This window comes from Heterodontus francisci, chromosome 30 (genome assembly GCF_036365525.1).
Source record: "Heterodontus francisci isolate sHetFra1 chromosome 30, sHetFra1.hap1, whole genome shotgun sequence".
NCBI classification, from domain to species: domain Eukaryota; kingdom Metazoa; phylum Chordata; class Chondrichthyes; order Heterodontiformes; family Heterodontidae; genus Heterodontus; species Heterodontus francisci.
Window position 1 is genome coordinate 811,473 of NC_090400.1, and position 24,751 is coordinate 836,223.

Consider the following 24,751-nt stretch of genomic DNA (forward strand, 5'->3'; position numbering starts at 1 on the left):
AACTGCACACAATATTCCAGATGTGGTCTCACCAAGGCCTTGTATAATTGCAGCAAGACATCCTTGCTCCTGTACTCGAATCCTCTCGCTATGAAGGCCAACATACCATTTAACTTCTTAACTGCCTGCTGCACCTGCATGCTTACTTTCAGCGACTGGTGCACAAGGACACCCAGGTCTCGCTGTACCTCCCCCTTTTCCAATCTATTGCCGTTCAGATAATCTGCCTTTCTGTTTTTGCCACCAAAGTGGATAACCTCACATTTATCCACATTATACTGCATCTGCCATGTATTTGCCCACTCACTCACCCTGTTCAAATCACACTGGAGCTTCTCTGCATCCTCCTCACAGCTCACACTCCCACCCAGCTTTGTGTCATCTGCAAACTTGGATATATTACATTTAATTCCCTCATCTATATCATATTGTGACTAGCTGGGATCCTGGCACTGATCCCTGCGGTACCCCACTAGTCACTGCCTGCCACTCAGAAAAAGACCCGTTTATTCCTACTGTTTGTTTCCTGTCTGCCAGCCAGTTCTCTATCCATGTCAGTACCTTACCCCCAATTCCATGTGCTTTAATTTTGCATGCTAATCTCTTGTGTGGGACCTTATCGAAAGCCTTCTGAAAGTCCAAATACACCACATCCCTTATCTGTTCTACTAGTTAATACTCAAAAAAAAAAGTCCAGTAGATTTGTCAAGCATGATTTCCCTTTCGTAAATCCATGTTGACTTTGTCCGATCCTGTCATTGTTTTCCAAGTGCTCTGCTATTACATCTTTTATAATGGACTCTAGCATTTTCCCCACGACTGATGTCAGGCTAACTGGTCGATAATTCCCTGTTTTCTCTCTACCTCCTTTTTTAAATAGTGGGGTTTCATTAGCTACCCTCCAATCAGTTGGAACTGTTCAGAGTCTATAGAATTTTGACAAATGACCAGCAATGCATCTACTATTTCAAGGGCCACTTCCTTAAGTACTCTGGGATGTAGATTATCAGGCCCTGGGGATTTTTCGACCTCCCATCAATTTCCATAACACCATTTCCCTACTAATAGTGATTTCATACAGTTGCTCCTTCTCACTAGACCCTATGTTCCCCAACATTTCTGGGAGGTAATTTGTGTCCTCCTTTGTGAAGACAGAACCAAAGTTTAATTGGTCTGCCATTTCTTTGTTCCCCATTATAAGTTCCCCGGTTTCTGACTGTAAAAGACCCACATTTGTCTTTACTAATCTTTTGGTCTTCACATATCTATAGAAGCTTTTACAGTCAGTTTTTATGTTCTCTGCAAGTTTACTCTCATACTCTATTTTCCCCTTCTTAATTAATCCCTTTGTCCTCCTTTGCTGAATTCTAAACTGCTCCCAATCCTCAGGTTTGCTGCTTGTTCTGGCCATTTTATATTTCTCCTCCTTGGATCTAATACAATCCCTAATTTCTTTTGTTAGCCACGTTTGAGTCACCCTTCAAAGAACAAAGAACAGTACAGCACAGGAACAGGTCATTTGGCCCTCCAAGCCTGCGCTGATCTTGATGCCTGCCGAAACTAAAACCTTCTGCACTTCCGTGGTCCGTATCCCTTTATTCCCATCCTATTCATGTATTTGTCAAGATGCCTCTTAAACGTCTCTATGGTACCTGCTTCCACCACCTCCCCCGGCAACAAGTTCCAGATGCTCACCACCCTCTGTGTAAAGAACTTGCCTCGCACATCCCCTCTAAACTTTGCCCCTCTCACCTTAAACCTATGTCCCCGAGTAACTGACTCTTCCACCCTGGGAAAATGCTTCTGACTATCCACTCTGTCCATGCCGCTTAGAACTTTGTAAACCTCTATCATGTTGCCCCTCCACCTCCGTCGTTCCAGTGAAAACAATCCGAGTTTATGCAACCTCTCCTCATAGCTAATGCCCTCCAGACCAGGCAACATCCTGGTAAACCTCTTCTGTATCCTCTCCAAAGCCTCCACATCCTTCTGGTAGTGTGGCGACCAGAATTGTATGCAATATTCCAAGTGTGGCCTAACTAAGATTCTGTACAGCTGCAGCATGACTTGCCTATTTTTATACTCTATGCCCCGACCGATGAAGGCAAGCATGCCGTATGCCTTCTTGACTACCTTATCCACCTGCGTTGCCACTTTCAGTGACCTGTGGACCTGTATGCCCAGATCTCTGCCTGTCAATACTCCTAAGGGTTCTGCCATTTACTGTATACCTCCCACCTGTATTAGACCTTCCAAAGTGCATTACCTCACATTTGTCCATATTAAACTCCATCTGCCATTTCTCCTCCCAAGTCTCCAACCGATCTATGTCCTGCTGTATCCTCTGACAATCCTCATCATTGTCCGCAACTCCACCATCCTTTGTGTCGTCCGCAAACTTACTAATCAGACCAGCTACATTTTCCTCCAAATTATTTATATATACTACAAACAGCAAAGGTCCCGGCACTGATCCCTGCGGAACACCACTAGTCACATCCCTCCATTCAGAAAAGCACCCTTCCACTGCTACCCTCTGTCTTCTGTGACCGAGCCAGTTCTGTATCCATCTTGCCAGCTCCCCTCTGATCCCGTGTGACTTCACCTTTTGTACCAGTCTGCTATTGGGACCTTGTCAAAGGCTTTACTGAAGTCCATATAGACAACATCCACTGCCCTTCCTTCATCAATCATCTTCGTCACTTCCTCATAAAACTCAAATCAAATTAGTGAGACACGACCTCCCCTTCACAAAACCATGCTGTCTCTCGCTAATAAGTCCATTTGTTTCCAAATGGGAGTAAATCCTGTCCCGAAGAGTCCTCTCTAATAATTTCCCTACCACTGACGTAAGGCTCACCGGCCTATCATTTCCTGGATTATCCTTGCTACCCTTCTTAAACAAAGGAACAACATTGGCTATTCTCCAGTCCTCTGGGACCTCACCTGTAGCCAATGAGGATGCAAAGATTTCTGTCAAGGCCCCAGCAATTTCTTCCCTTGCCTCCCTCAGTATTCTGGGGTAGATCCCATCAGGTCCTGGGGACTTATCTACCTTAATGCTTTGCAAGACACCCAAAACCTCCTCCTTTTTGATAACGAGATGAATGAGACTATCAACACTCCCTTCCCGAGGCTCATCATCCACCAAGTCCTTCTCCTTGGTGAATACTGATGCAGTGACCTGTGGGCCTGTACGCCCAGATCGCTCTGCCTGTCAATACTCCTAAGGGTTTTATTTTTGCGCCAGACAGGAATGAACGATTATTGTAATTTATCCATGCACTCTTGATCAACTTCCAGCTGAAGCTGACCTCCACAATAGCTGTCAGCAGCAATATGAGTCAACACTTGGAACTAACGGCTCTTGGATCGCCCAGTCAATACTTTCAAGATCCCCTCTTGTGCAAACGGACAGTTTTGGGGTATTTGGGGGCACCCACTCTCATCATTCAACCCATTGTCAAGGTAGTGATTTGAATTTATTTGATTTCCAATTTTATCTACAAAGAGAAGTGCCATAGCTCTTTCAGAAGTTCCCAGAAGAAACACTCGGATTTCATCCCCTGTGAAGCCATTTAGCAGTTGTAATTAAAAAGAGCAATTTAAATGCACACTGAGAAACATTGAATTGGAATATGATATGAAACCAAAATAAGACATTCCAAAAGACTGATGCTTGTAACTCTTGTCTTTGATTGCTCCATATGTCGTCCCTTGTTAATATTCTTTGGGCTGTCCACATCACCTCAGCTGAAGCTAACCTCCTCTTTCACACAAACAGTTTTCTCATCAATTTCTAACGTACTCGCTCACTCTCCAGCACTGCCTGCAAAACTAGACAAGCTCTTCCTGTACCTCTCACAGCTAAAAGCCTGTCTGCTCAGTAATCCCTGTTACACAGACCTTTTTGTGCGTCTGTTTCTCTCTCAATCTACTATTAACTTTCTTTTTTGTTCCTCCCAGATTCTAAATATGCTCTCTTCAAATTCTTTCTCCTTATTGTGCTTGTATCTCATTTGTCATACCATCTCCTACTCATTCTCTCTGAGCACCTCCTCCTGTGGGGGGCAGTCACTTTCCTCTCAGAAGGAGTTAAGTGGAGGTTCAGCCCTATCTGCTGAACTCAGCCCATCTCAACTCTGCTGGCTCTTTCAAACCCAGTCTTACAGCTTCAGTTTATTTTATGATCAATTGTTGAATAGTGTTTAGCTCCATTTGTGGTAGTTTTCAGTATTGCCTCAATACTACCCCAGGAATGGATCAGTCATCCCTTCTCCCAGCAACCTATAGCTTTTAGAACTCAGTTATAATTTTTCTTTGTCCGTACTTTGTGATTTACCGGATCCCCCAGTTGTTATGATGAAATGAAGCATTTTATTTTCTTGGTCATTTTTTTAATGGGATTTTGTGTGCTGACCACAATGTACACAAGACTCTAGTTAGGTAATGTTGACATTTTTAATTGTCTATTTAATATTGTGTAGCTCAGTGTAAGGCAGAGACATGTTATTTTGGAAATCTTTGGTAATTATTGGCTTGACCGCTAGGACCAAGACATACCAAGCAGGTATTTCAAAATATTTGGCCCAGATCAATGATTCAAGGCATTCCATGCAATTCCAGGCATTGTCCGGCAGTGGCTTTGATTGGCTGCAGTGCAAAGTCTGTAAGATGGGCTGGGTCAGTGACAGATATCTGTGAGGCCTGGAGCTTTTGATTTTGGGCTTTGAGCTTATGACCTCAATCAGATCAGTGGAATCTTTCCACGTAGCAAGTGAGTGAGTGTATGAGTGAACAATACTATCTTGAGAGGTAGCACAAGAGAAACATCTTTATTGTTTTGATATTTTCAAGCGGATAGCAAAGTCTGTAATTATTGATTACTGCTGGTTTGTCGCCCGAGCACTGGTCAATCTGCCTACTGAAGATGCATGACCATGCATGATATATTCCCATGAGCCAAAGGGTTTGCTGTTCAATGCTTGCGTCTCGCTAATTTCCCGAGCTATTGGGCAGTTAAGGGCACACTCTGGTTCACAGGAAATTGGAGGTCCATTTATCAGAATAATCAGTGGCTCTGGACAGAGTAGATTATCCAGCATAGAACAAACATGCAACAATGCTGTCCTGCACTTCTATCCATTAGGCACTGTCTTCCTTCCTTATTATTTTTATTCCCCCTCTGTTTTTTAATAACTTGTGTATGTGGTGATCTTTTAGATAATGTTGTGGTGAAGCTGCCCGGTGGGATGTTTCATATGGGCACTGGTGATGCCGATGCCAGAGACGGAGAAGCTCCAATCAGAAAAGTGACTGTGAAACCATTTGCAATATATCAGCGCCCAGTCACCAACGCAGAATTTAGGTTAGACAAATATAATGATTTGCTTTTAAAATACATTGCTTGAAATAATTTCTAGTGAAGTAATTGTTGGTGACTATTGTAGCTTCACAGTGTGGAAGAAAAATCCCCCAAATGAATTCTGTAGCTGAAGTATTTGTATACACTGTTGTAAAACATTGAAAAGAGAGATAGACTCTTTACCCAGTCCTAAACCACATTTGTCATATTGACCTTGTGACAGCTATACAATAAATCAAACCCAATTAATGTCAATATTCAGAGCTTTTGTCTGGGCTTATTTCTGCTCCACTTACTTCCTGCAACAAATTGGCTGACATGCTGATATCACAATAATTAAAAGGAAGTGATGAATCGAGTGCAGTGCAGGTGAGGATTAGTATTTCAGTCAAATCAATCTCCCTGATGATTGAGTAATTGAACATAAACAAAATACAGAAATCCCATTATCAGATTTGTATTTTTACTCTTTCCCCTTTTTAATCAATCTTCTCCTCTCACTCGACTGAGGTATTGAGTTGGGTCGGATGCAGATGCCCATATATGGCTGCTCTTTATGTGTCAACCCAGGCGTCACAGCTGAGCCTAATTCTTTCCTCATCCAACAGCCACGAGCATTGATGTATAGCAGGCTCTGTCGGATACTGGGAGCCCAGGCTGATCTTTCCCTCCCTAATCTAGGGTACGCTGGGCAACCATGGCTCCACGGCTGAGAATCAGCACAGGTAGAAATCAAAACAGAGACCTTTCTGGCCACTTCAGCTCAACCTGAACAAAATGAGCCATTGGAGGTCCATCCTTTGGCATTTACTGGTGAATAGCACAGCAGAATGCCAGTGCGTGTTGGTGCAGCATTTACTGGCGAATAGCACAGCAGAATGCCAGTGCGTGTTAGTGCAACATTTACGGGCGAATAGCACAGCAGAATGCCAGTGCGTGTTGGTGCAGCATTTACTGGCGAATAGCACAGCAGAATGCCAGTGCGTGTTGGTGCAGCATTTACTGGCGAATAGCACAGCAGAATGCCAGTGCGTGTTGGTGCAGCATTTACTGGCGAATAGCACAGCAGAATGCCAGTGCGTGTTGGTGCAGCATTTACTGGCGAATAGCACAGCAGAATGCCAGTGCGTGTTAGTGCAACATTTACTGGCGAATAGCACAGCAGAATGCCAGTGCGTGTTGGTGCAGCATTTACTGGCGAATAGCACAGCAGAATGCCAGTGCGTGTTGGTGCAGCATTTACTGGCGAATAGCACAGCAGAATGCCAGTGCGTGTTGGTGCAGCATTTACTGGCGAATAGCACAGCAGAATGCCAGTGCGTGTTAGTGCAACATTTACTGGCGAATAGCACAGCAGAATGCCAGTGCGTGTTAGTGCAGCATTTACTAGCGAATAGCACAGCAGAATGCCAGTGCGTGTTAGTGCAACATTTACTGGCGAATAGCACAGCAGAATGCCAGTGCGTGTTAGTGCAGCATTTACTGGCGAATAGCACAGCAGAATGCCAGTGCCTGTTAGTGCAGCATTTACTGGCGAATAGCACAGCAGAATGCCAGTGCGTGTTAGTGCAACATTTACTAGCGAATAGCACAGCAGAATGCCAGTGCGTGTTAGTGCAACATTTACTAGCGAATAGCACAGCAGAATGCCAGTGCGTGTTAGTGCAACATTTACTAGCGAATAGCACAGCAGAATGCCAGTGCGTGTTAGTGCAACATTTACTAGCGAATAGCACAGCAGAATGCCAGTGCGTGTTAGTGCAACATTTACTGGCGAATAGCACAGCAGAATGCCAGTGCGTGTTAGTGCAGCATTTACTGGCGAATAGCACAGCAGAATGCCAGTGCGTGTTAGTGCAGCATTTACTGGCGAATAGCACAGCAGAATGCCAGTGCGTGTTAGTGCAACATTTACTAGCGAAGAGCACAGCAGAATGCCAGTGCGTGTTAGTGCAGCATTTACTGGCGAATAGCACAGCAGAATGCCAGTGCGTGTTAGTGCAACATTTACTGGCGAATAGCACAGCAGAATGCCAGTGCGTGTTAGTGCAGCATTTACTGGCGAATAGCACAGCAGAATGCCAGTGCGTGTTGGTGCAGCATTTACTGGCGAATAGCACAGCAGAATGCCAGTGCGTGTTGGTGCAGCATTTACTAGCGAATAGCACAGCAGAATGCCAGTGCGTGTTAGTGCAACATTTACTGGCGAATAGCACAGCAGAATGCCAGTGCGTGTTGGTGCAGCATTTACTGGCGAATAGCACAGCAGAATGCCAGTGTGTGTTGGTGCAGCATTTACTAGCGAATAGCACAGCAGAATGCCAGTGCGTGTTAGTGCAGCATTTACTGGCGAATAGCACAGCAGAATGCCAGTGCGTGTTAGTGCAGCATTTACTGGCGAATAGCACAGCAGAATGCCAGTGCGTGTTAGTGCAACATTTACTGGCGAATAGCACAGCAGAATGCCAGTGCGTGTTAGTGCAACATTTACTCGCGAATAGCACAGCAGAATGCCAGTGCGTGTTAGTGCAAAATTTACTGGCGAATAGCACAGCAGAATGCCAGTGCGTGTTAGTGCAACATTTACTCGCGAATAGCACAGCAGAATGCCAGTGCGTGTTAGTGCAACATTTACTGGCGAATAGCACAGCAGAATGCCAGTGCGTGTTAGTGCAGCATTTACTGGCGAATAGCACAGCAGAATGCCAGTGCGTGTTAGTGCAGCATTTACTGGCGAATAGCACAGCAGAATGCCAGTGCGTGTTGGTGCAGCATTTACTGGCGAATAGCACAGCAGAATGCCAGTGCGTGTTAGTGCAGCATTTACTAGCGAATAGCACAGCAGAATGCCAGTGCGTGTTAGTGCAGCATTTACTGGCGAATAGCACAGCAGAATGCCAGTGCGTGTTAGTGCAGCATTTACTGGCGAATAGCACAGCAGAATGCCAGTGCGTGTTAGTGCAGCATTTACTGGCGAATAGCACAGCAGAATGCCAGTGCGTGTTAGTGCAGCATTTACTGGCGAATAGCACAGCAGAATGCCAGTGCGTGTTAGTGCAACATTTACTAGCGAATAGCACAGCAGAATGCCAGTGCGTGTTAGTGCAACATTTACTGGCGATTGGCACAGCAGAATGCCAGTGCGTGTTAGTGCAACATTTACTGGCGATTGGCACAGCAGAATGCCAGTGCGTGTTAGTGCAACATTTACTGGCGAATAGCACAGCAGAATGCCAGTGCGTGTTAGTGCAACATTTACTGGCGATTGGCACAGCAGAATGCCAGTGCGTGTTAGTGCAACATTTACTGGCGAATAGCACAGCAGAATGCCAGTGCGTGTTAGTGCAGCATTTACTGGCGAATAGCACAGCAGAATGCCAGTGCGTGTTAGTGCAACATTTACTGGCGATTGGCACAGCAGAATGCCAGTGCGTGTTAGTGCAACATTTACTGGCGAATAGCACAGCAGAATGCCAGTGCGTGTTAGTGCAGCATTTACTGGCGAATAGCACAGCAGAATGCCAGTGCGTGTTAGTGCAGCATTTACTGGCGAATAGCACAGCAGAATGCCAGTGCGTGTTAGTGCAACATTTACTGGCGAATAGCACAGCAGAATGCCAGTGCGTGTTAGTGCAACATTTACTGGCGAATAGCACAGCAGAATGCCAGTGCGTGTTAGTGCAGCATTTACTGGCGAATAGCACAGCAGAATGCCAGTGCGTGTTAGTGCAGCATTTATTGGCGAATAGCACAGCAGAATGCCAGTGCGTGTTAGTGCAACATTTACTGGCGAATAGCACAGCAGAATGCCAGTGCGTGTTAGTGCAGCATTTACTGGCGAATAGCACAGCAGAATGCCAGTGCGTGTTAGTGCAGCATTTACTGGCGAATAGCACAGCAGAATGCCAGTGCGTGTTAGTGCAGCATTTATTGGCGAATAGCACAGCAGAATGCCAGTGCGTGTTAGTGCAACATTTACTAGCGAATAGCACAGCAGAATGCCAGTGCGTGTTAGTGCAACATTTACTAGCGAATAGCACAGCAGAATGCCAGTGCGTGTTAGTGCAACATTTACTAGCGAATAGCACAGCAGAATGCCAGTGCGTGTTAGTGCAACATTTACTAGCGAATAGCACAGCAGAATGCCAGTGCGTGTTAGTGCAACATTTATTTAGTTTAACCTTTTGCAATATGTTGCAGAGAATTTATCAGATCAAGGAAATACAAAACAGAAGCAGAGTCATTTGGCTGGAGTTTTGTATTTGAAGACTTTGTATCAGAAGAATTGAAAAGCAAAGTGACACAAAGAATTGAGGTATAATAACTTCTGTTTAATTCCCATTACTGAAATAGGGTTTAAATATTACACTAAAATAGCAGAATATTATAAAGAGCAATATAAATGTTTAATAAGGGAGCTGGAAACATATTAAAGCTTGGAGGGGGCTCAAAATTAACAGAAAGGCAGTGGTAGGTACTTGTGAAAGGAGTGTTGACAGATAGGGGACATTTACTTTATTGATCTACATGAAGAATCGAGATGCAGAAACATGTTGTACATTCGTCAGATTCATTGCTAGGGTTGGGGCAGCCAAAGAGTTATACAAAAACCTAGATGGCATATGCATGTGTGCAGAACTATGGCAGATGAAATTCAGTGAAGAAAAATGTAAATAATGAAAGAGAAACAGGGGACATACAATGCATGGTATAATTTTAAAAAATTCTTTCACGGGATGTGGGCATCGCTGGCTCGGCCAGCATTTGTTGCCATCCCGAATTGCCTTGAGAAAGTGGTGGTGAGCCACCCTCTTGAACTGCTGCAGTACATGTGATGTAGGAACACCCGCATGCGAGAGAGAGACCCAGAGACTTTAAAATAGTAGCCGTGGTGGCGGGAAGGACCAAGAGGTCGCGAGATCCGGAGTGTGTAAAAGGGGGGGGGGCGGGAGAGCGCGAGACCCAGAGAATTTAAATGCGTGTTGGCGGCAGGAAGGAAAGAGAGAGAGCGAGACACAGTGAGTGTAAAAGAGATATCCTGGCCTGTCCAGTCCACCTCAGCAGTTAGTCCGCGTTCTGGGGAAAAGCAAAGAGTGATGTCACAGGAAAACAAGTAGTTGATTGGTTGGTGAGAGTTTTATCTTATTAAACGCGGGTGATTTTAGAAATTATAAGGTTTTATTTACTAATAGTAGTAAAGCTTAATAGATTGGCTGGTGAGTGTTTCCTATTAATTAATTAATTAGTTAGTTATTTAAAACAATAAGGATGACAGGGCAGGTAATGTGTTGCAGCTGTAGTATGTGGGAGCTCATGGACGCGAGTGTGATCCACAGCAGTGTGATCCGCAGCTCGAGGAGCCTCTGCTTAGAGTCAGCCAGCTGGAGGCCGAGCTACAGACACTATGTTGCATCAGGGAGGGGCAAAGTTATCTAGATACTTGGTTCCAGAAGGCAATCACACCCCATAGGATAGAGTCTTCTGATTTGGTCCATGGTCAGGGACGGGAGGGTGTGACCGTGAGTGAGGCTGGTAAGGGGATCGAGAAGACAAAAGTGGAGGAGCGTCAGCCCTTACAATTGTCCAACAGGTTTGAAGTTCTTCCAGCTTGTATGGATGAGAGCGAGGGCTGCAGGGTGGATGAGTAAACTGACCATGGCACCGTGGTACAGGAAGCCATTCAAGCGAGGGGAGTAAATAGGAATGTAGTGGTAGCAGGGGACAGTATAGTCAGGGGGATAGACAGTTTTCTGCAGCCAAGAGCGAGAGTCGAGAAGGCCGTGTTGCCTGCCCAGTGCCAGGGTTCAGGACATCTGCTCGGGGCTGGAGAGGAATTTGCAGTGGGAGGGGGAGGATTCAGTAGTTGTGGTCCACTTGGGTACCAACAACATAGATAGGACTAGGAAAGAGGTTCTGTTGAGGGAGTATGAGCAGCCAGGTGCTAAATTAAAAAGTAGAACCTCAACAGTAATAATCTCTGGGTTATTAGCTAAGCTAAATTGTGGCGAGTCGAAGAGACTTAGTAGTTGGCAGGAAAAAAGACAGAGGCGCAAGGGGAGAGCCAACTGTGCAACAGCCCCAACAAACAAATTTCTCTGCAGCACCTGTGGAAGAGCCTGTCACTCCAGAATTGGCCTTTATAGCCACTCCAGGCGCTGCTTCACAAACCACTGACCACCTCCAGGCGCGTATCCATTGTCTCTCGAGATAAGGAGGCCCAAAAGAAAGAAAAGAAAGAAAGAAAGATTAGCTAAGCCACAAACGAATTGGCATAGGGTAATAAGATTAGAGAGTTAAATGCGTGACACAAAGTTTGTGTGGAAGGAATGGGTTTCGATTCATAGGGCACTGGCACCGTACTGGGGAAAGTGGGGGACAGCCTTCACCTGAATAGTACTGGGACCAGTGTTTTGGCGAGTCATATAATTCGTGAGGGCGAGGGATCTAGTGAGAGAAGATATAATAAATTGAAGAGAGAGGACAAGACAAGAGAGCAAGGTAGCAATATGGCAGAAAGGGACAGAATGTATGAAATTAAGAATTTGCAAGCAGCTAAGGCTAGAGTAAATAGTAAAAAGACAGAACTAAAGGCTGTATGTTCCGAAACCCAGAGCTCAAGCTTCTGCAGCCGATGACACTTCCTGCAAATGTGTTCGTCTAGGATACCTGGCGCGTCCATGATCTCCCACATACCGCAGGAAATACATTCCACTTGGCCAAGCTGACCTGCCATAATGTAACTTTAAAAACTTTTTGTTACATTGAGAAGTAAAATAACTGACCAGTTACTCACCAATCAACTTCTTCCCCTGTACCAAAGAGAGAGGCAGCTACTGGAGGCTGAAAAAAGGTATAAGAAAGAAAGGAGCCCCTCCCTCATGCACTAAACTCCCACTGTACACTCATTCATTTTCTTGTTAATTTATGTTCCCCCCTACCCAAACTCCCTTCTTAACACTCTGTGCCCTTAAGCAGCACTGAAAGTCCCCTGAATTCATACTCAGAAAACAATGCTGTGTCAACTCTGCTACAGCTCAGAAACCGGTTTAAGCTAGCTATCTAATTAACTAGCTACAGCTACTCTGAGTGTTAGTGTAGCCCTGTTTAAAACTGCAAGAAACCTAACTTACCTCTTAACTGAAACAGGAATTTCAATTTATTGCTAGATGTAAAGAAAACAAAAACTAGTCTTGAGAAATTAACCTTAAAATTCACTCACTTACCAAACTCCCTTCTTCACCCTGTGTCCTCCTCACAGCTTGCATTTTCATCTAGTTTTGTATTGTCAACAAGTCTACCTAATACCTTACTATTTCTTACTCTAGTGCTATCTGCTTCTCCCAATCATTCGTGCACCTTGTTTATCCTTCCTAATATTACATCCTGGTTCCCACCCCCTGGCAAGTTAGTTTAAATCTTCCCCAACAGCACTAGCAAACTGCCCAGTGAAGGCATTGGTTCCGACTCTGTTCAGGTGCACCCGTCCAGTCTGTACAGGTCCCACCTCCCCCAAAACTGGTCCCAATGTCCCAGCAATCTAAAGCCCTTCTTCCTGCACCATCTCTTCAGCCACGCATTCATCTGCTCCATCCTCCTATTTCTATACTCACTAGCACGTGGTACTGGGAGTAATCTGGAGATTACTTTTTTGGTCCTGGGAAAAAGCTTCTGACTATTCACTCTGTTATTCTCCAATCCTCTGGCACCTCCCCCATATCCTGGGAAGATTGAAAGATTAAGGCAAGCCCTTCCACTACCTCCATCCCCACTTCCTTTAGCAACCTGGGATGCAAGCCATCTGGACTTATATACCCTAAGCATAGCCAATCTTTTTAGTACCTCCCTCCTCTCAATTTATATCCTCTCCATTGCCTCTACTTTCTCTACTTCTACTGATATTTGTCAGCTGCAATTTACTTAGTGAACACTGATACAAAGTATTCATTAAGTATGTTAACCTTGGCCTGTGCCTCTAAACATATATTGCCCTCTCTGTCCCTAATAGGCCCCATTTCTCCTCTTACTACTCTCTTACTATTTATATGTCGGCAGAAGATTTTTGGGTTCCCTTTTATGTTGACTGTCATTCTATTTCATATTCTCTCTTTGCCAGTCTTATTTTCCTCTTCAGAACTGAAGAAAGGTCACTGACCTGAAACGTTAACTCTGCTTCTCTCTCCACAGATGCTGCCAGACCTGCTGAGTATTTCCAGTATTTCTTGTTTTTATTTCAGATTTCTAGCATCTGCAGTATTTTGCTTTTATATTGGATAATAAACCTTGGTACTACTAATAGACCCTGTTCCTACTAATACTAATAACCCAGCAATAGTAATAAACCTTACCAATAGTATTAATAACCTCATCAATCTTTTGTCTATGACCCCTTGTTCTTAACCCCTCAACTACTGGAAGCGATCTGCCTCTACGTACTCTGTCCTATCCTTTCATTATATTAATCACCTCTATCATATTTATCTGGTAATTTGCATTGTTCTAATGAAAAAAAAAAACAACTTTTCAAGCTTCATATGTCCTTCCACCAGGTAGCATCCTCATGAATCTGCATTGTACCCAAAAAGCCTCAATATCTATCCTCCCTTTAGTGTGAACTCAGGTCTCAGGGTTTTATATTGGCTCATTGTCACCTCATGACATTGATGTTTGATACCTCTTGATTACTCTTAGAATTCTATTAGCTTTTTGTTTTACAGCCTCATCAACCTAAGGTACTGCCCTTAATGTCCATACAAATCCCTCTGCTCCTCCACCGTCCCAAGCCTATGATTATAGCTGTTATTATTTTAACCAAAATGCATCCTTGACTTACAGACTGAACTCCACCTGCCACTTTTTAGCCCATTCCCTGTGCCATCATTGTCCCTTTGCAGTTTCCATTGGCCTTCTAAAGAATTAACTCGACCTCCTATTCGGTGTCAGCTGTAAATTTACACACCACTCCCTCTAGTCCTATATCCAAGTCATTGATATACCCCCTCGCACCTCCTTTCCAGCTCCCCCCTCGCACCCCCTACCCCTGCACCCCCTTCTCTACCCCCCAGCAGCCCCCTTCCCAGCTCCCCCTCGCACCCTCTTCCATCCATCCCTCCCCTCCCGCACCCCCTTCCCCCCACCTCCTCCCACCGGCATCCACCTACACCTGAGCAGGGGCCCTAACAACCCCACTGCCTTGTGGGCATCTCGGGAGAGACCAAGGCTAAGGGAGTAAACCCTAACAGAAAATCCGGAGCGGAACCCCGAAGGCGGTCATGTGTCACCTTTGGCATGTTTCCGGCAGTTCCTGCAGCCATACCGGTGCCAAACGTCGTGCTCTGCACTCCTTTGGACCCCACCAGGAAGGCCGAGAGGGGGGTTTTGACGTTTGGGCAACTCACAACCTCCGTACATCCGCCCAGGCATGCGCCATGGAGAGGTCACTCCATAGTCGCCTCACAGCGACTGAGACAACACGGAAGGCAGCAGTTACGGGTTATAAGTCCAGCTCAATTGGTGTAGAGATTGGGCGCCACGGGTTGCCTTTGTCGGTGGGAGAGGTCATCGCACCTCACTGGACAATTACCGCCCGCCTCAAACTGGGCAACCCCCGATCAGTAAGGTTCTGTCCCGCCACAGTCCACCTGCTTCAATGGGTGCTTGGAGCTCAGGGTCATTGCCTGACAAGTGGACTGTAACACCGCACCAAACAGCACGACAAAAAAAGGAAAGAAGGTACCAACCCTTCGTTTTGCAAGCTGGAACGTCAGAACTATGTGTCCTGGCCTGTCGGAAGACCTTACACAAATCAACGATTCTCGGAAGACCGCCATCATTAACAACGAGCTCAGTAGACTCAACGTGGACATTGCAGCACTTCAGGAGACACGCCTCCCTGTGAGCGGATCTCTAAGAGAGCAAGACTACACCTTCTTCTGGCAGGGTAGGGATCCTGAAGAACCAAGACAGCATGGAGTGGGCTTCGCAATCAGAAACTCCTTGCTCAGCATGATAGAGCCACCTTCAAATGGCTCGGAACGCATACTGTCCATCCGACTGCTCACCACCTCTGGTCCAGTACACCTACTCAGCATCTATGCTCCAACACTCTGCTCCCCACCTGAAGCTAAAGACCAGTTCTACAAGGAACTCCATAATATCATTAGTAGCATCCCCAATAACGAACATCTGTTCCTGCTGGGGGAATTTAATGCCAGGGTTGGGGCTGACCATGACTCATGGCCCTCCTGCCTTGGCGCTATGGCATTGGAAGGATGAATGAGAATGGACAGAGACTGCTGGAGTTGTGTACCTATCATAACATCTGCATCACCAACTCATTCTTTCACACGAAACCCTGTCACCAGGTTTCTTGGCGGCACCCAAGATCACGTCGTTGGCACCATCTGGACCTCATCGTCACAAGGCAAGCCTCCTTAAACTGTGTTCAAATCACACGCAGCTTCCACAGTGCGGACTGCGACACCGACCACTCCCTGGTGTGCAGCAAGGTTAGACTTAGACCAAAGAAGCTACATCACTCCAAGCAGAAGGGCCACCCGCGCATCAACACGAGCAGAATTTCTTACCAACAGCTGTCACATAAATTTCTAAATTCACTTGAAAAAGCCCTTCAAAACACTCCCACAGGGGATGCAGAGACCAAGTGGGCCCACATCAGAGACGCCATCTATGAGTCAGCCATGACCACCTATGGCAAACGTGTGAAGCGGAATGCAGACTGGTTTCAATCTCACATTGAAGAGCTGGAACCTGTTATAGCCACTAAGCACATTGCACTGTTAAACTACAAGAAAGCCCCCAATGCGTTAACATCTGTAGCACTTAAAGCAGCCAGAATCACTGCATAAAGAACAGCCAGGTGCTGCGCAAATGACTACTGGCAACACCTTTGCAGTCATATTCAGCTGGCCTCAGACACTGGAAACATCAGAGGAATTTATGATGGCATTAAGAGAGCTTTTGGGCCAACCATCAAGAAGATCGCCCCCCCTCAGATCTAAATCAGGGGACACAATCACTGACCAACGCAAGCAAATGGACCGCTGGGTTGAGCACTACCTGGAACTGTACTCCAGTGAAAATGTTGTCACTGATACCGCCCTCAATGCAGCCCAGTCTCTGCCAGTCATGGATGAGCTGGACGTACAGCCAACAAAATCGGAACTCAGTGATTCCATTGATTCTCTAGCCAGTGGAAAAGCCCCTGGGAAGGACAGCATTACCCCTGAAATAATCAAGAGCCAAGCCTGCTATACTCTCAGCACTGTACGAACTGCTTTGCCTGTGCTGGGACGAGGGAGCAGTACCACAGGACATGCGCGATGCCAATATCATCACCCTCTATAAGAACAAGAGTGACCGCAGTGACTGCAACAACGACCGTGGAATCTCCCTGCTCAGCATAGTGGGGAAGGTCTTCGCTCGTGTCGCTTTAAACAGGCTCCGGAAGCTGGCTGAGCGCGTCTACCCTGAGGCACAGTGTGGCTTTCGAGCAGAGAGATCCACCATTGACATGCTGTTCTCCCTTCACCAGCTACAGGAGAAATGCCGTGAACAACAGATGCCTCTCTACGTTGCTTTCGTTGATCTCACCAAAGCCTTTGACCTCGTCAGCAGACGTGGTCTCTTCAGACTACTAGCACAGAGCGGATGTCCCTCAAAGCTACTAAGTATCATCACCTCATTCCATGACAATATGAAAGGCACAATTCAGCATAGCGGTGCCTCATCAGACCCCTTTCCTATCCTGAGTGGTGTGAAACAGGGCTGTGTTCTCGCACCTACGCTGTTTGGGTTCTTCTTCTCCCTGCTGCTCTCACATGCATTCAAGTCTTCAGAAGAAGGAATTTTCCTCCACACAAGATCATCGACAGGACTGCGGCTGCCTGCACCGAACTTGGCCAAACCATCAGCCTCAAGAAAACGAACATCATGGGACAGGACGTCAGAAATGTTCCACCCATCAATATCGGAGACCACACTCTGGAAGTGGTTCAAGAGTTCACCTACCTAGGCTCAACTATCACCAGTAACCTGTCTCTCGATGCAGAAATCAACAAGCGCATGGGAATGGCGTCCACTGCTATGGCCATACTGGCCAAGAGAGTGTGGGAAAATGGCACACTGACACAGAACACAAAAGTCCAAGTGTATCAAGCCTGTGTCCTCAGTGCCTTGCTCTACGGCAGCGAGGCCTGGACAACGTATGTCAGCCAAGAGCGACGTCTCATTTCATTCCATCTTCGCTGCCTCCGAAGAATCGCTGGCATCAGGTGACAGGACCGTATCTCCAACACAGAAGTCCTCGAGGCAGCCAACATCCCCAGCATAAACGCCCTACTGAGCCAACGGCACCTGAGATGACTTGGCCATGTGAGCCGCATGGAAGATGGCAGGATCCCCAAGGACACATTGTACAGCGAGATCGTCACTGGTGTTAGACCCACCGGCCGTCCATGTCTCCGCTTTAAAGACGTCTGCAAACGCGACATGAAGTCCTGTGACATTGATCACAAGTCATGGGAGTCAGTTGCCAGCGATCGCCAGAGCTGGTGGGCAGCCATAAAGGCGGGGCTAAAGTGTGGCGAGTCGAAGAGACTTAGCTGTTGGCAGGAAAAAAGACAGAAGCGCAAGGGGAGAGCCAACTGTGTAACAGCCCCGACAACCAATTTTATCTGTAGCACCTATGGAAGAGTCTGTCACTCTGGAATTGGCCTTTACAGCCACTCCAGGCGCTGCTTCACAAACCACTGACCACCTCCAGGTGCTTACCCATTGTCTCTCGAGACAAAGAGGCCAAAGATCAGATAGATAAGATATATATGAAATGAACAGAAGTGGGCCCAGAACTGAACCCTGTGGCACACAATTACCCATTTCTAACCACTCAAACACTGCCCTTAACTCTCTGTTTTCTCCCTTCATACCAATTTTAATTCAAATTGCTATCCTCCCCTTATTCCATACCCCTTCCATCACAGTACTCGTAACTTGTAGGTGATGGAGAGGCTTTGAGGAGTCAGGAGATGAGTTACTTGCCACTGAATACCCAGCCTCTAACCCGCCCGCTTTATGTGGCCATACAGTTAAGATTCTGGTCAGTAGTAAGCCCTCAGGATGTTGATAGTGGGGGATTCAGCAATAGTAATGCTATTGAATGTCAAGGGGTGATGGTTAGATTCTCTCGTTGGAGATGGTCATTGCCTGCGCTTGTGTGGCATGAATGTTACTTGCCCCTTTTCAGCCGCTGGATCAAAATCCTGGAACTCCTCAACAGCACCACTGGGACTGCCGCAGTTCAAGGACAGTTAGGGATGGGAAATAATGCCAGATTTGTTAGAAATGTGCACATCCCATGAAACTGAATTTTTAAAAAAGCCCAAGCCTGGATGTTGCCCAGGTCTTGCTGCATGCAGGCACGGACTCTTTCATTGTCTGGAATTGTGAATGGAACTGAACACTGTGAAATCATCAACAAACATTCCCACTTCTGACTTTATGATGGATGGAAGGTCATTGATGAAGTAGCTGAAGTTAGTTGGGCCCAGGACTAGCCCTGAGCAACTACTGCAATGATTTTCTGAAACTGAGATGATTGACCTCCAGCAAACCAAGACAAAGAACCCAAATTGACCTAACCTCTCATTTATCCAAGGCATCCTAAAACTACAAGTAGTTTCCTTCTTTCTTAATATTCTTAGTATGTTCCATTTAAAAAAAAAATTCTAATGATCGTTCATTAACCAGAGGGTAAAAGAGCCAGAGTTGACATGAGGAAAACATTTTTATGCAGTGAGTGGTTAGGATTTGGAATGTATTGTCTGATAGGGTGGTGGAAACGGATTCAAAAAGCTTCAAAAGGGAAGTGGATAAATATGTGAAGGAGAAGGGATATGGGGAAAGACCGGGGAAGTGGGACTAACTGGATTGCTGTTGAGAAGAGTTGCTGCAGTTCGATGGGCCGAATGGCTGTGCTGTACTATACTCTGACTCTTTGGAATCTCAAAAAAAAACAATTGCAATATGTTGGGCCGCAGAACAGTACGTCAAAGATGGGGATGGAGTGAATCAAAGTTTGATATAAAACTGATAAAATTGCAGTAGGAGTGAGCACCTCATAGGCTGGTTATCTGCTTCTTCTCAGTCTGCAGTTGTGCACCATCTTAGCTGCAGAAACTGCAGCTGTAGTACTGAGTCCTATTTGCTGCTCGATTCGAAGCCACAGTTTGTAAGCATGCACTAGTTTCTAGTGAAATCTTTGCTTACACTGAAAGGCACATTTTTGTAATATTTATGCAATGTGCAATTTTTTTGGAAGTCAGAAAAATCCATGAACTGTGCAGAATAAAGTTCACTAATGGTACTTTGGAATGTAAAAATTGCAATTTTTATGTACTGTGACATTATTTGGAAGAGTGACTTTCTGATATTGCTGTTTCAGTCTGCTCCTTGGTGGCTACCTATTGAAAAAGCATTTTGGAGACAGGTGAGACTTGTAGAATGAAAGACTAGTTTTCTTTTGCATTTTGTTTCACAGCCATATACTTACTTGGAGAAAAGTAAAATAAAAGTCATGAATATTTTGATGACTGCTGTCTAAGAAAGAGTAACTTCTGGCCAGTACATGGACATTAATGTCCCTCGATTGATTTTCAACAAACTATCAGTGTGCATGTACAAGAGAGGCATCTCCAAATACATCAGATTCATCCCTGTGCTTTCCTTTAAAAGCAAAGAATTTTGTTTCCCTCAGATGATTCCATTTGGAATACAACACAAGGGAATTTTGAGATCTAAACAACAATTTGCTGATGGGTTTTGGAAGTGAGGCATAAGTTATATGTTCTGATTTAGATTGCAAAGATTTTTGTTAAACATTCACATATCTGAAATTGTTTACTGTATTCATACAAATTCGTAAGTTATTGCATTACCTGCCTGATATGTTGTCTGATTGTCGAACCATTGGGTTTGATGTTTAATTAAAATGAAATTTCTGATCACTTGGCAGATTTTTGATCACTGAAACCCCTGGGGTAGGGGCACACTGGCAAAGCAAAGCCGAGGGGGAGGGGTGCACACACGGGCAGAGCAAACCCGAGGGGGAGGGAACACACATTGGCAGAACAAACACAAGGGTGAGGGGTGCAAACTGGCAGAGCAAACCCGAGTGGGAGGGGTGCACAACCTGGCAGAGAAACCCCGAGGAGGAGGGAACACACATTGGCAGAGCAAACACGAGGGGGAGGGGTGCACACACGGGCAGAGAAAACCCGAGGGGGTGGGAGCACACATTGGCAGAGCAAACCCGAGGGGGAGGGAACACACATTGGCAGAGCAAACCCGAGGGGGAGGGAACACACATTGGCAGAGCAAACCCGAGGGGGAAGGAACACACATTGGCAGAGCAAACCCGAGGGGGAGGGAACACACATTGGCAGAGCAAACCCGAGGGGGAGGGAACACACATTGGCAGAGCAAACCCGAGGGGGAGGGAACACACACTGACAGAGCAAACCCGAGGAGGAGGGAACACACACTGACAGAGCAAACCCGAGGAGGAGGGAACACACATTGGCAGAGCAAACACAAGGGGGAGGGGTGCACAACCTGGCAGAGAAAACCCGAGGAGGAGGGAACACACACTGGCAGAGCAAACACGAGGGGGAGGGAACACACATTGGCAGAGCAAACACAAGGGGGAGGGGTGCACAACCTGGCAGAGAAAACCCGAGGAGGAGGGAACACACACTGGCAGAGCAAACACGAGGGGGAGGGAACACACATTGGCAGAGCAAACACGAGGGGGAGGGACCACACACTTTGCAGAGCAAACACGAGGGGGAGGGAACACACACTGGCAGAGCAAACACGAGGGGGAGGGAACACACACTGGCAGAGCAAACACGAGGGGGAGGGAACACACATTGGCAGAGCAAACACGAGGGGGAGGGAACACACACTGGCAGAGCAAACACGAGGGGGAGGGAACACACACTGGCAGAGCAAACACGAGGGCGAGGGAACACACATTGGCAGAGCAAACCCGAGGTGGAGGGAACACACACTGGCAGAGCAAACCCGAGGTGGAGGGAACACACACTGGCAGATCAAGCCTGAGGGTGAGGCGTGCACACACTGGCAGAGCAAACACGAGGAGGGGTTATCTTTCCCCAAGACACAGTCTGCTGCAGGAACACTAGACTCTGTTCCTGGCCGATGGGTTTCCCACCAGCTGTCATGATTACTGTTTGTAAAGTGTCACCTTACAGTTTCTGAGTTTTATGATTTGTTTCATGATTTATGATCCATCCTCCCAAGTATGATAATTTTATCACCAGGATATCTTCACTGCCTTCCTCCCTCAGCCTTTGCACTGAACAACTTCAGTGATTTCAACCTTCATCTCAACTCGTCAATTTCTCTCTCCTCAGTTCACTGCTTTCTTATCCTCCATAAATCTCTCACTTCATGTAAACTCTGCAACCCATATTTATGGCCATCTCCTTGACCTTGCGAGTCCCATCGTATCAATTGGAGATAAGGCTGTCTCTTGAATCACTCACTATCCACATCCTCCTTCCACTCCCCACCATTATTTCCTTCTATATCCATCCCTGGACAAAAATTATCCTCCTATTCACTTACTACTAGCCTTTGACCTCTGTTCGCTACAACATTTCCGCAGCTACTGATTTGCTCAACTGCACCCTCACCTCTGCCTTTGATGCCCTAGACCCCAATAAAACCATTGCTGTCTCTCATCCTGGCTGTTCCCCCTCTCATCTGGGTGGGAGTGTGAGCTGTGAGGAGGATGCAGAGAAGCTCCAAAATGATTTGGACAGGTTGAGTGAGTGGGCAAATTCATGGCAGATGCAGTATTCTTCTTTTTCTTTTTCTTTCTTTTTCTTTTGGGCCTCCTTATCTCGAGAGACAATGGATACGCGCCTGGAGGTGGTCAGTGGTTTGTGAAGCAGCGCCTGGAGTGGCTATAAAGGCCAATTCTGGAGTGACAGGCTCTTCCACAGGTGCTGCAGAGAAATTTGTTTGTTGGGGCTGTTGCAGATGCAGTATAATGTGGATAAATGTGAGGTTATCCACTTTGCTGGCAAAAACAGAAAGGCAGATTATTATCTGAACGGCGATAGATTGGGAAAGGGGGAGGTGCAGCGAGACCTGGGTGTCCTTGTGCACCAGTCGCTGAAAGTAAGCATGCAGGTGCAGCAGGCAGTTAAGAAGTCAAATGGTATGTTGGCCTTCATAGCGAGAGGATTCGAGTACAGGAGCAAGGATGTCTTGCTGCAATTATACAAGGCCTTGGTGAGACCACATCAGGAGTATTGTGTGCAGTTTTGGTCTCCTTATCTGAGGAAGGATGCTCTTGCTATGGAGGGAGTGCAGCGAAGGTTCACCAGACTGATTCCTGGGATGGCAGGACTGACGTATGATGAGAGATTGGGTCAATTAGGCTTGTATTCACTAGAGTTTAGAAGAATGAGAGGGAATCTCATAGAAACCTACAAAATTCTAACAGGACTGGACCGTCTAGATGCAGGAAGGATGTTCCCGATGGCGGGGGAGTCCAGGACCAGGAGTCACAGTCTAAGGATAAGGGGTAAGCCATTTAGGACTGAGGTGAGGAGGGATTTCTTCACCCAGAGAGTGGTGAACCTGTGGAATTCTCTACCACAGAAAGCATTGGAGGCCAAATCATTAAATATATTAAAGAAAGAGTTCGATATAGTTCTTAGGGCTAAAGGGATCAAGGGATACTGTGAGAAAGTGGGAACAAGGTACTGAGTTTGGATGATCAGCCATGATCGTATTGAATGGCGGTGCAGGCTCGAATGGTCGAATAGCCTACTCCTGCTCCTATTTTTCTTTTCTAGGTATCTCAGCTCCCTTAAGTCCAATGGACGCAGACGTGAAATGATATGCCGGACAACTGTTAGTTAGAGACACAGCACTGAAACAGGCCCTTGGGCCCACCGAGTCTGTGCCGACCATCAACCACCCATTTATACTAATCCTACACTAATTCCATATTCCTACCACATCCCCACCTGTCTCTATATTTCCCTACCACCTACCTATACTAGGGGCAATTTATAATGGCCAATTTACCTATCAACCTGCAAGTCTTTGGCATGTGGGATGAAACCGGAGCACCCGGAGGAAACCCACGCAGACACAGGGAGAACTTGCAAACTCCACACAGGCAGTACCCAGAATTGAACCCGGGTCACTAGAGCTGTGAGGCTGCGGTGCTAACCACTGAGCCGCTGTGCTGCCCATGTTTAGATATCCACCATCAGATATGGCTGGACCATGTAAAACATTATTGTCCTGCTCCCGTTTGCTGAAACAGCTCAATATTCCAGGATCATCCTGGAATGCAAAGATAACCCCTGGCTTCTTTTTTCAACTCTAATCCGCTTTCTTAACCCCTCCCCCCTCCACTCTCACCTCCAACAATGGCAAGGAGCTCAAGGACTCTTTTCTCATTAAGGTTGAGACCATCCGTTCAACTGCCTCTGCTGCGTCTCTCCCTTCCACTAGCGCACCTGGCCAAACCTCTTCCCCCATACCATCTCCGAATTCATCTTGTCCATGAGACCCACCTTCTGTTCCCACTAAACTGCAGACCACCCTACTTCCCCTCCTGGTCCCTATGTTTGCTGGTATTGTTAACGGTTCTCTCTTCTTTAAATCCCTCTCCTCAAAAAAAATCAATCCTTGACTCCACCACCCTTACAAACTACTGTCCCATCTCCAACCTCCCTTTCCTCTCCAGAGTCCTTGAATGTGTTGTCGCCTCCCAAATCTATTCCCATCTTTCCAGGAACTCCATGTTTGAATTCCTCCAATCAGGTTTCCGCCCCTGCCAGAGTATTAAAACAGCTCTTGTCTAAGTCACAAATAACATCCTATGTGATTGTGACAAAGATAAACCTCCCCTCCTCATCCTGTCTGAAACCCTTGAGACAGTTGACCATGCCATCCTCCTCCAACACCTTTCCACTGTTGTCCAGCTGGGTGGGATTGCTCTCACCTGGTTTCATTCTTATCTATCTAATCGTAGCCGGCGTATCACCTACAATGGTTTCTCTTCCTGCTCCTGCACTGTTACCTCTGGTGTTCCCCTTCCTTGTCCCTTCCTGTTTCTCATCTACATGCTGCCCCTCAGTGACATCGTCCGAAAGCACAACATTAGTTTTCACTTGTACGCTGATGCCATGTAGCTCTACCTCACCACCATTTCTCTCAATTCCTCCACTGTTGCTAAATTATCAAACAGCTTATCTGACATCCAGCACTGGATGAGCAGAAATTCCTCCAGTTGAATATTGGGAAGACTGAAGCAGCTCA

At 46.3% G+C, this 24,751-nt stretch overlaps 1 protein-coding gene across 1 annotated transcript in view; it reads left to right on the forward strand.

Moving 5' to 3' along the window:
* Positions 1–24,751, forward strand: part of sumf2 (sulfatase modifying factor 2) — an 86,177-nt gene that overhangs the window by 11,244 nt on the left and 50,182 nt on the right. The window contains exons 2-4 of the mRNA XM_068010016.1: positions 5,224–5,368; positions 9,566–9,680; positions 19,824–19,868. Coding sequence (XP_067866117.1) covers positions 5,224–5,368; positions 9,566–9,680; positions 19,824–19,868 — 305 coding nt within the window. The remainder of the gene's footprint in view (positions 1–5,223; positions 5,369–9,565; positions 9,681–19,823; positions 19,869–24,751) is intronic.